At 35.1% G+C, this 13,446-nt stretch overlaps 1 protein-coding gene across 1 annotated transcript; it reads right to left on the bottom strand.

The window, feature by feature from the left end:
- Positions 1–3,821: 3,821 nt before the first annotated feature.
- HELRODRAFT_156937 (hypothetical protein) lies at positions 3,822–13,374 on the bottom strand (the record flags this gene model as incomplete). Its single annotated transcript, XM_009018786.1, has 2 exons — positions 3,822–3,846; positions 12,686–13,374. The coding sequence occupies 2 exons, from the start codon at positions 13,372–13,374 to the stop codon at positions 3,822–3,824; spliced, it is 714 nt and encodes a 237-aa protein (XP_009017034.1).
- Between the last annotated feature and the right edge of the window lie 72 nt (positions 13,375–13,446).

Genomic DNA, 13,446 nt, shown 5'->3' with positions numbered 1-13,446 from the left:
GCAATTCAAAGTGTGGGATATCTTCAACGACACTGATCGTTACAACATCAACAACACAAAAATCAAAACATTAACAACAACAACGTCAACAACAACAGCAACGACATCAACAACAACATCAACAACAACAACATCAACAACAACATCAACAACAACAACATCAACAACGACAATTTTCTCAAATTAATAATTAAGTATGTTTCAACATTACATTCTTTGCTCGTACAGACCACTCAACCAATCCTATTTATCTACCAACTACTCCTACTACTACAACTACCGCCACCACCACCACCACCACTGCTACTACTACTACTACTACTGCTGCTGCTGCTGCTGCTGTTGCTGCTGCTGTTACTTCTACTACCTTTACTGCTACTTTTACTACAGAAGCTACTACCAAAATATTACTACTACCACTATAGTTTTAATAACTTGATTGATTGCTTTATTATATACACACACATACAAACAAATATACAAACAGATATACAACTACACATGCACATACAAACATGCATACATGCATACAAAAAAACAAACAAACATTCAAACAAACTAAAAACATACATACAAACAAACAAACATACAAACAAACATACATACAAATAAACATACAAACAAACAAACAAACATACAAACAAACATACAAACAAAAATACAAACAAACAAACATACAAACAAACATACATACAAAATAGGAAACAGTTTTTTTCATGCATTAGATTTCAACGTCTTACCAGCAGTACTATCGTCTTACACAAAGGTAAACATGAGTGAATGAATGAATGAATGAACAAACGAGGGAATGAACGAACGAACGAACAAGTGAATGAATGAATTAATAGATGAATGAATAGATGAACAAATGAGTGAATGAACAAACCTACTAATAAACTTATAATAAACTTATGAATGAACGTTTGGACGAACGTACAAACGAACGAACGAACAAATAAACAAATATAAATACACCACACACACAAACACTTTCTCTTTCTCTCTCTCTCTCTCTCTCTCTCCTTCCTCGAGGTCTCCCCAACAATCTGAACGTAGACTTCCAATGCAACGATGATTTTATGACAGTTGATCGCTGGCTCTGGATTGGTTAGTACGTGTGTGTGTGTGCGTGTGTGTGCGTGCATGCGTATGTGTGCGTGTGTGTGTGTGTCTGTGCATCATCGAAACGAAAAGTGTTTTAATCGAAACGAGACGAGACGAGAATTTATATGCATCTGTAGATCTGAAAATTTATACGCTACAATACAATACACTTTAATATGAAAATTGCATCATGCTCGTTTATTCAACTAATAAATTAAATACAAAAAAACAGACAGGTAGATACAAACAAACAAACAAACAGTAAAATACACATATACAAACAAACAATCAAATTCACGAACAAAAAAAACACATAATCAAACGAAAAAACATACAAACAAACAAACAAACCAAAATACAAACAAACAAACCAAAAGACATACAAAAACATACAAACACACATACACACACAGACATACAAACACAAAAACATACATGCGATTGTGTATAAACTTAATTATTGCCGAACCAGAGGCCATAGCAAACAAAAGTATGTTTGCCCATTCGTTTAATCATAGATACATATATTAGGTAACTGCAATCAAAGTAAAAACATTACTACTACTGCTGTGGCTACTGCTGCTACTACTACAGCTGCTACTACTACTGCTACAACAACTACTACTGCTGCTGCTACTACAACTACACAACAACAAAAGCAGTACTAATAAGAATATCAATTATATAAAATAATAGCAACAGCAACAACAATCACATCTTTTCTTCAGACGCAAGCTCCCCACAAGCCTGTCCAAGTCTCGGTGGTTATGACGTCATTACTCATCATCAAAATGGCGGAACGGTATCATCATCATCCTCATCGTCACCTTCATCATCATTTTATTATCATCATCTTATAACAATCAAGTACCAGCAGCATTAGCAGCGTGAAAACTACCGTCGTCATCATCATCATCTCACTATCATCATCATCATCCTCACGAATTCATCATCATCATTGTCATCATCATCACGACGTCATCATCAGATCACGTGCTCAACGGATGAGAGTTCAACGCGGTTCGAACTCGAGTGCATGAACTCTGAAGGGCTTCTGTTTAAACCGGCCAAGTATGAATGCGATTTTACCCAAAGGTCAAGGTTGAAAGGTCGCCATATTTTAATACAATATATATATTGTTATTATTATAGCTATAATAATAATAATTGTTATTATTAATTATAATTGGACAAATTGAACTTCATTTAAACAGAAAAACGATTTACTTGTCATTCTTATTGGAGATTAACCCCCGACGATGATGATGACGATGATAACGACGATGATGATGATAGTGAAGATGATAATGATGGTGATGGTGATGATGATGGGGATGGTGATAATGGTACTGATGACGATGACGAAGATGAAGACGTATCAACCAATGGTGTTACCGGCGATCATCTAGAAAACAATGGTTATATCAACCATAATACTACTACTACTACTACTTACAATAATAATAATAATAATAATTATAATAACTATAATAATAATTATAATAACTTTAATAATAATTATAATAACTATAATAATAATCATAGGAACAATAACAAAAAAATAACTTACTTTCAAATTCTAATGGTCGAAGAGGAGCGCGCCGAGAAAAATAATAACAATAACAACAACAACAACAATAATAATAATAATAATAATAATAATAATAATAATAACGGTTACTCAATGAAAATAAGTAATGTACCTCATCTTCATCATCATTATAGCCTGGTGGGTTGAGTTGTTGACGATGTTTCTAATCATCATCATCATCATCATTATTATTATTATTATTATTATTATTACTACTACTACTACTACTATTACTACTGCTAGAGTATTCCAGTCCTGCCGAGGTTCGCCGCCAAAAGTTCCGGCTACATTCTGATTAATAATGGATTTAAACTGACTGACATCAACAACATCAAAAAATACATCAACAACAACAACAACCACAACAACAACCACAACAATCACATCAACGACGACAACAACCACATCAACAACCACAACAATAACAACCATATCAACAACCACAATCACAACTACAACAACAACAATAGCCATAATAATAATAATAATAATCATAATAATAATAACAAGCCTGCTTATGGTTATAATACTATGAAAAATGCAAATAACAAAATGAGTATTAGTGAAAATATTAACGAAAGTAAAATAAACGCTAGTAGCAGAGGTAGTAGCAGCAGCAGCAGCAGCAGTAGTAGTAGTAGCGGTAGCAGTAGTAGTAGTAGTAGTATTAGTAGTAGTAGTAGTAGTAGTAGTAGTGAAGTATCTTTTCGAAACAAGATCGTGAAAGACGGTGGAAGATTTGACTTTATCTACAGAATACAGAGAAGTGGTAATGATAATGATGATGATGATGGCGATGATGATGGTGGCAAAGATGGCGATGATGGTGATGATGATGATGGCGAAGATGGCGATAATTAGGATGATGATGTGATGATGTTTATGACAATGATGAAGATGACAATAGTGATGATGATGATGATAATAATAATTGTAATAACAACAAAAATGACATCATCAAAAAAATTCAGACAGGAGCCTGTGCTACGATGAAACCGCTAAATGTTTTGATCACGTGAGGACAGGAAGCTGCTACAGTGATTACGTGGCTAGGAGTTTTGCGAATTTCTGTCTGAAATCTTGCGGACTCTGCGGTTTATAATCTTTTTTTATTTATAATCTTTTTTTATTTATAATGTTTTTCCCCTGATCTGATTTTAAGATTAGTTGCCACCCATTACCTTTTGTTATTTATAATCTTTTTAATGATCTATTTTATAATCTTTTGTTTTTTTTCATTATACAGAGATAGCTCCTTCCCCTGAAAACGAATGTGGCTTTCCGGCTGACATACACGGACGCTACTTCGAATTCTCCATCGAAAATTTTCTAGATCAACTTCGCAAAAAGAACAACAACCACAACAACAACAACAACATCAACAACAACAACAACAACAACAAAAATAAAATATTTGCAAGTCGTCATCAGCGTAAAAACCCTCGCAAGCAATGGAAACATCGAAAACACTCAAAAACGCTGACGTCACATGCCGGCGGCAACCGGAAACAGGTCCTTATCACTTCCGGTTCTATGATTGTGACGTCAGAGTTGACCGGAAGAGGTAGTCACGTGTGCAAGAGTAAACACTGGAGCATGTCCAACTATAAAATCTTCTCCTTCTTAGAAAATGGATGGTGGGTTACGATAATGACGACGACGATGATGCTGATGACGATGATTTGATGATGACGATGATGATGATGATGTTATTACGTCACAGCCGGCCAAGGTACTCGTGCATGAACATAATGAAGACAGACGTCGGAAATGTTGAAGTGATCACTTGTTAGTTACGTACATCATCATCGTCACTCTTTTACAACCACCTCTTCGTTGCCTTCTTGATTTTTGAAATCTTCGATAGTCATAGAGATGTAGTGTAGTTGTAGTGGTGGTGGTAGAAGCGATAATATTCATAATTTATAATAATAATTTTTATTATGACTGAGATATTATAACTAATTATGATTGACAATTATTTAGCGCTCACATCCCAGAAGGATGTCCTACTGAGTTATTGCACTTCAATCACACCACCATCATCACCATCATCATTATCACTGAATGACGTCATTCTCAACAATAACAACAACAACAAAAACAACAATAGCAACATTAATAATAACAACAACAACATTAATAATAACAACAACAACAATAATAATAGACTCCACTTAACTAAAGAGATTTTATTCGGTGAGTATTTATATCATGTAGTATTAATTTCACTTTTAATCAGCGTCGTCATAATCATCATTATTAGATTTATCATTATCATTACCACCATGGTCATCGTCATCATCAGCTCCGGAAAATATGGAAAAGGATGTGTGTTTATCCGGCTCGGTATACTCGATATCGTCAACATTTACCGACGGTTCAACGTTTGTCGGTACGGCTAGTGATCTGCAAGTACAATGCAGCAGCAGCAGCAACAGCAACAACAGCAACAACAACAACAATTATTACAACAGCAACAACAACAATTATTACAATTACGATTGCAAGAGTATATATCCAAATAACCATTTGACCGTCCGTCTTGAGAAAGTCAAACTGTACTATCCAAGTGAATAATTATTTTTATTATTATTGTTTAAATAGATTTATAATTATAGTTATAATTATAGTTATAATTATAGTTATAATTACAGCTCTTAATTATAGTTGTTATCGTAATTTTCAAAGGACGGTTGAAATGTCTGCTACGTTTGAGTATTAGCAAAGATATAAAGTTCCTAATAACCAAAGATACGTTTAGGGATGACGTCATTTGCTGGGTTGGTTTTGATTGGTCGATCGAGTTTTGTTTTGTGTGCGAATGGTGTTTGGTAATGGTGAATGGTATTTGGTGGTTGAATTTAGTGACGTCATAATGATTGAACGCATGTGATTGGTTGAATTTTAGGTGTATTTCTTTCAAAATTTAATCGTATTTGAATCTTTAGGTGGTTAAAACACAGCAACAACCAAATCAACAACAACAGCAGCAACAACAACATCATCAGCAACAACAACAACAATACGAATTAATAAGGGTTGAATGCGATTCGATAAGAAGCATTGTTGAGTACAAGGAAGATTATGAAGTTCATCTAAGTACCATGCTGATGAATGAATTTGGTCTGTTGTTGTTATTATTATTATTGTTGTTGTTGTTGCTTGTAGTAGTAGTAGTTGTTGTTGTTGTTTCTTGCAGTAGTTGTTGTTTTTGTTGTTGTTGTTGCTTTCTGCCTCTATTGATATAATTAAGCTGGCATATAAAAACATTTAACGTGAAGAAAAAACTGTTTTTCGTTCGTCCTAGATAACAGAAACCAAAGTTGTAGCAGCAGTAGCAGCAGCAGCAACGACAGCAACAACAACGACGACGACGACAATGACCACAACAACAGCAACAACAACAACAACATTAATTCTGATCTCTCAAATCAACCGACAAGCAAATTTTACTACTTACATACTATCAACAAAATTAGCGGCACTAAAAGTAGTAGTAGTAGTAGCAGTAGTAGTAGTAATAGTAGCAGCAGTAGTAGTAGTAGCAGCAGTAGTAGTAGTAGTTATAGTTTCAAGAAGAATGTTTTTATTCATGACAATGTGTTGAAAAATGTTTCCTTTATATTTTACCAAATATTTTTATGTTTCTTGCCAAATGTTATTTTATCTTTCTACAAAAACTATTTTGTATATGAAATATAATAAAATGATTAATTTTTCATCAATTAATTAATTAATTAATTCATTCATTAATTCATTCGTTCGTTCGTTCGTTCATTAACAATATTTTTCTATTTAGTGTTTACTGTGAACAAAGAATGAATGACTTCTTATAACAAACTGAGACACTAAAAAATACAATAAATACGTAGAGATTAATGAACCTAAAAACTGAGAAAACCCTCTCATAAAAGGAGCTTTATGGTAAAAATTCTCCCCAATTTCAACATTTTAATTTTTTTTTCATTAAACTTATTTTTGCCAAGAAAAGTCGTTCAAATTCTGACCAGTCTTCTTCTTTCTCGTGCCTTGTCCTCTCAGGACTTTGGCGACCCCTGACCTCCACAAAACCCGATCTTTAACCCTTGGTAAAAGTTGTATGTATGTATGTATGTATGTATGTATGTATGTATGTATGTATGTATGTATGTGTGCTTGTGTGCTTGTATGTGTGTGTGTTAGTATAAGTACAAACAAAAAATAACAAGCAAGCATACAAACAAGCATACAAACAAATGCACAAACAAACAAACATACATAAACACACATACATACATCATCCTAATTAAATATTCAATAAGCCTTCAAGCCTTCTCTGTGATAACCTAGAGTCTGGCCAAATTACTGTATCCGTATTTATTATTCTATTGTTATTGCTATTATTTGTTTTTTGCCATTTTCAGTTGCTATTTATATCTGATTGTTTTTCTATTATTATTTATATCATTTGTTGTTCTCTGTTGTTGTACACGCAAAAATTGTATGCGGAATGTTTTGTATCTGTATGTATTTGTGTGTATGTGTGTGTGTGTCTGTGTGTGTGTGTGTACAGAAATGTTTACTTGTAATTGTGATTTAGAGTTCACTTAGATATCTTCCTCTTTCTCGTTTCTTTCTCTCTCTCTCTCTTTCCCTCTCTCTCTCTCTCTCTCTCTATCTCTACCTATTTTTCTCTAGAATATTATTTGCTATTGTTCTTTCACATGTATTCAGTTGGGCAGCTTTACACTTAATGTTTCTTATCATAGCAGAGTTCATTGTTTCATTTTTTTAAAATTCATAAGTGTTGATTTAATTGATGTTTTCGTCAAAATTGTAGTCGAAAACATTGAAAACAACAACAACAACAGCAACCACAACAACATCAACAAAATCAGCCGCAAAAATTTTAAAGATACTTTTCCACCCGAGTTTGCTTCTTTCCATCTAATTCACCAAAAACGTACATCCCTGTTTCGCCCTGATCTCCGGAACATCCTTAGAACGCACATCTCTAAAATGTTGACCCCCCTTGATTACGATGCCCTGGAAATGGACCCCAACAATTCGGCCCCGGAACGACTTTCCTTTTTCAACATGGTTCAGGATGTTACGATATTTGGTGCAACTGTCAGCAATCCGGCGTTCAAGTATTCCAAGGTTAGTCTGTGCGCGCGCGTGTGTGTGTATGTGTGTGTGTGCGTGTATGTATGTGTGTGTGTATGTGTGTGTCTGTGTGTGTGTAACACAAAATTGATCTAATTCGCCAGTCAGCGCTGAAGTAAAATGATACACTCCCCACTCAGACGAATGAATGCAACACAAAAACACTTTTATATAAACACACTCACTCATACATACACACTTCTTTTCTCTCTCTTTTCTCTCTCTCTCTCTCTTTCTCTATCTCTATCTCTCTCTCACACACACACATCCACGCACCGAACTCAGATGGAAAACCAAACGACGGAGCACTACAAGCAAGACATCCAGAAAATTCTCGAATACATACCCAATCTATACAGCCATCGTCACTTCTACCTCGCATCCATCCTCTTCCAAGCTCTCAAACAAACCCCAGACAACTATACCATTGTGAAAAAAACTAACTCGAAGAATCTAGAAGTTCACAGAAGCGTCAATAGCAAAAATAGTAAGGTTAGAATCATGAATAAAAATCGTAGCTCTGTGGCTAATGTAGTCGCGACTAATACGGCTAGTAATTTAGCTATAGGCGCTGGCATTAACGCAGCTAATGTGGCTACTGATGCTACTGCTGCTACTGCTATGGATGGAAATGTCGATGTTGTTGTTGTATCGAAACGAGACAACAACTACATCAACAACAATCACGTCACTAACAATACTAATAACAATAGTATCACCATTAATGTTAGCAACAGCAGCAACAATAACAACAACAACAATCACAATAACTTCGAAGATTATAGCGATAACGATGACATCAACAACAACAACAGCAAGCTTGGCACGTCAACAACCGTGAAGAGCATAATGAAATGTAGTAACAACGTCAACAATACCGGGTCTGTAAATACTGGCGGTTCGGATAAATGGAAAACCGTATCTATACCGAAAGTAGAGTTCCGGTCCAATACGGAACAAATGCTCACCTACAATCTGATATACCAAACTCTAAAATGTCAGTTTTAAACACCAACAACGACACCATCAAAATCATCACGATAATTTTTATTATTCAATTTATTATTATTGTTATTTTCCTCTTCAAATAGTCGAAAAATTCCTACTAGAAATTCTGGAGGATTCAAAATACTTTGAACAGTTCCCGGATGTTAGTACATTACGAGTTACTGTTATAAAAAATATTTTTTTCATCTTATTCTTCTTCTTCTCTTCTTCTTTTTCTTCTTCTTCTTTTTATCATTATTATTATTATTAGTAGTAGTAGTGGTAAAAGTAGCAGCAGTAGCAGTAGTAGTAGTAGTAGTACTAAAATCGTTGTTGTTATAATTGTAGTTCTAGTTATAATAAATCGAATCGAATTAAAGCAAACTCGATTTCTAAAATGTTTTATTCCATTATCTTGTCAATATTATTAACTCATTAAAATCGGTTGTACAAAGTATGTCTGGGTGCGTATATATGTTTGTTTGTATGTATGTATGTGTATGTGTGTGTGTGTTGGTGTGTGTGTGTATGTGTGTTGGTGTGTATGTGTGTATGTGAGTTTGTTTGTGCCTTATGCAAAAAAAAACAACAAAAAAAAAATACACACGCACACAGTTTTGCCAAAAAAATGTGGCTGATGAAAATAATTATAGTATTATTAATAATAAATAATATAATAATAATAACAACAACAATAATGATAATAAAAATGAACTAACATGGATTAACGACAAAAACAATAGCAGCAACAATAATAATAACAATAATAATAACAACAATAAGTGTGATAATAAATTATGTAAATTGAATAGCCTTATTTTTCAATAAATAAACAGTCATCCATTGAGATCCCATAGTATATATATATATATATATATATATATATATATATATATATATATATATATATATATATATACACACACACATGACTGAGTGAATGAGAAAATAAATGAGTGAATAAGTAAAAATATAAAATAAATAAATAAACGTTTATATACAATTGCATTTATAAAAATTTGATTTGAAAAATACAAAAAATGTATGTTTGTTTGTTTGTTTGTATGTATGTTTGTTTGTTTGAATGTATGCTTGTTTGTTTGTTTGTAGTTTGTATGTTTGTTTGTTTGTTTGTATAAATAAATAAACAAATAAGTTACCGCGGAAAAGAAAAATGTATAGACACACAACAAGAAAGCAAAAATTGAATGGATGAACGAACGAACAAACGAACGAACGAACGAATGAACGAATAAACTAACATATGAATGAATGAGTGAATAAAGAAATAAATACACGCCTAAATAAATACACAAAGTACATACAAAACATAGAAATAAATACACACGCAAACAAAAAAAATATAGAAAACTTAGAAACATAGAATATAAAACAAACCGCGCTCTATAAATTAAAAAACAAAGACATTAAAATAATTAATCTTTTTGATCTTTTGTACAATTCTTTGAGTAATAATTGAATAAACAAATGTATAAATAAGTTTTATTTATTTATTCTATAAAACTAAATAGAATAAATGAATGAATGAATGAATGAGTGAGTGAGGAGTGAGTGAGTGAGTGAGTGAATGAATGAATGAATTAACGAACGAACGAGCGAATGAATATATAAATATGCAAACGATAGAAAATTGATTTTTCCGATGTATTAAAAAATGTTGATTTTGAAATGTACGAAATGTAATTGGGAATTTAATAACAATAATAATAATAATTATAATAACAATAATAACAATTTTTATTATTGTTGTTGTTGTTTATGTTGCTGCTGCTGATGTTGTTGTTGTTTTCAACTTTTTCAGTAAGTATTGCACATCAGTAGCTTGAGCTTAGGCGTAATAACGGTAATAAAAATAATAATAAAAATATTATTAATAATAATAATATCAATAATAATGATATCAATAATAATATTAATAATTATTCATAATTTTTTTAAAAAACTAAATTTTGAAAGTTGTTAGAAGCGCCGATGTTAATTAGCTGTGCATCTGTCAGGACCACCATGCTGGTATCGAGTGTTGTTGCTGATGTTGTTGCAAATGGTGATGATGATGATGTTTGCATGGTGTATTGTTGTACGCTGTTGCTGTTGTCGTTGTCGTTGTTGTTGTTGTTGTTGTTTATATAAGCTGACGTGTCGAAGAGATTGTTGTTGTTGTTGCTGCTGCTGTTGTTGGTTTCAAATTCGTTGTTTATCTTCGTGGGAGCGATTATTATTATCCGTTCTTGTGTGTTGTTGTTGTTGTTGATGATGATGTTGCTGTCGAAATGTTGTTGTTGTTGTTGTTGAGTTAGTGACGAGTTTTTTAATAAATAGTTTTGCAAATTATTGTTCAGTAGATCCATCTGGTAGTTATCTACTATCATACTGTTGCTGTTGTTGTTGTCACTGATGTTGTTGTTGTTGTTGATGTTGTTGTTGTCATGTTCGTTGTCAACATAGCCAGTTGTGGAGATTAGGATTTGCCTATTCAAGTTGTTTATCTCGTTGGCGAGTCGGACGCTACTGTTGTTTATAAGGTTGATGATGTCTGTATTTATGACGTAGTTGTTTGGGTCAACGTACAAGTTGTTCATATTTGTATAGAGTACATTGTTATTGTTGTTGTTGCTGCTGTTTTGGAACTCCATTAAGTTGTTGTTGTTGTTGTTTGCTGTTATGAGGAAATTGTTGTTGATGTTTTGGAAGATGGTGTTGATCAAGGCCTGCGTTTTGTTCTTGTTCTCCTCAGTCTGCTCTGAATCTATACACTCCATGATTCCATCATCGTCGTCGTCTTCTTCTTCTTCGTCTTCGTCATCGTTGTTTTTCTTGTTATTATCATCATCATCATCATCATTATTATTGGACGTGTTATTATTATTATTAGTAGTTGTTGTTGTTGAGTTGTTGTTGTTGTCGTTCTCGCATTTGATGTTGTTGTTGCTGTCTATGGCGGTATTTAAAGATTTGTTTAATACGCCGTTCTTGTTGTCGTTGTGTTCGTTGTTGTTGTTGTTAGATGATGACGACGACGAGAAAGATGATGACGAAAACGAATGGTGATTGGGAGAGTTATTGGTGAAAGAGTCGTTCGGCGATGTCTCAGAAGATGATGGCGGTGGTGTTAATTGGAAGATGCTCGATGATAACATGTCGTTGTTTAAAGTGTTGTTGATACTGATGTTGCTGCTATTTAGAAGGTTGTTGTTGTTGTTTATAAAACTGTTTATAAAGTTGCTATTGCTTAAGTTATTTAGGATGATACTCGTGTTGTGGTTGGAGTCGTTGGTTAAACTCTGACTGCCATTCAATAAAATATTTGTTGTTGCTGTTGCATCGCTAATGTTCTCACCGATGATTACATTACTATTGCTGCTACTACTGAGAATGTTGTTAATGTTGTTGTTGTTGTTGTTGATGCTGTCATTCGAGAATGTAGCAAAGACATGTTGGAAGTTAGGCACTGAAACACAACCGCCTGCCACGGATGAGCCAGGCGTTTGTAGGGAGAGGCTGGTGAAAATATTCTGCGGTGAGAAGATAGTTTGATAAGCCTGAGGGACCGTGAAACCGTTGAAACTCGGCTGTATCGATAAGTTATTCGAATCGCTGTTTGGGTCGGTGGCGACTGCGGCGACTGCTGCTGCTGCTGTTAAAAAGTTTTGTGAGTTTTGGAGATTGTTCGTTAGCAGCTGAGTCGCTGGAAGACCTGTCGTTAAGCTGGCTGCGTTGAAAAAACTGGGCATCAACGTTGTTGTTGCTGTGTTGTTTTCAGTTGATTCGTTTAATAACTGTTGTTGTTGTTGTTGTTGCTGCTGTTGTTGTTGTTGTTGTTTCTGAGCGGCTAACGATGACGCTAATGCAACGGCCGCAGCAGTCACGATGGAAGCCGCGTTAGCGTTTGGATTGGTGGCTATGGAGTTCTGGTTGGCCAAATTGTGAATCCTCATGTGCACGTTCAAGTTACTGTTCTGCGTGAACTGCTTGCTGCAGTGCGGACAGCTGAACGGCCTGGCCGCCGTGTGGATTCGCATGTGAGCGTTCAAGCCGATGTTCTTGGCAAACTTCTTGTTGCAGTGCTGACACGTGTACGGTTTGTCGCCGCTGTGCACTTTCAAGTGATGCACCAAGCTGCTGTTCCTGCTGAACTGCTTGCTGCAGTGGTTGCAGTTGAACGGTCGCTCGCCCGTGTGCAGCCGCAAGTGGTCCTTGAGGCTGCTGTTCTGTGTGAACTGCTTGTTGCACTCGGGACATTCGTACGGCTTGTCGCCACTGTGGCTGCGGAGGTGGTGGTTCAGACTGCTGTTTCTCGTGAACTGCTTGGGGCAGAAGAGGCAGTGGAAGGGTCGGTGCGAGGCGTGCACCCTCATGTGGGCGTTCAGACTGATGTGGCGTGCAAACTGCTTACCGCAGTGCGTGCACGTAAAGAGCTTGCCGTCGCTGTGCACCTTCATGTGGTGGGTGAGGCTGCTGTTGCGTGTGAACTGCTTGCCACAGTGCCCGCAGCGGAATGGTTTTTCCCCGGAGTGATTCCTCATGTGGTGCGTCAGACTGCTGTTCCTAGTGAACTGCTTGCTGCACTGTGGACAGCTGAATGACTTCTGGATGGT

This window comes from Helobdella robusta (genome assembly GCF_000326865.2).
Source record: "Helobdella robusta unplaced genomic scaffold HELROscaffold_22, whole genome shotgun sequence".
Lineage (NCBI taxonomy): Eukaryota > Metazoa > Annelida > Clitellata > Rhynchobdellida > Glossiphoniidae > Helobdella > Helobdella robusta.
Note: the sequence above shows the minus strand (reverse complement) of the source record. Positions and strands in the feature narration are given on the sequence as shown.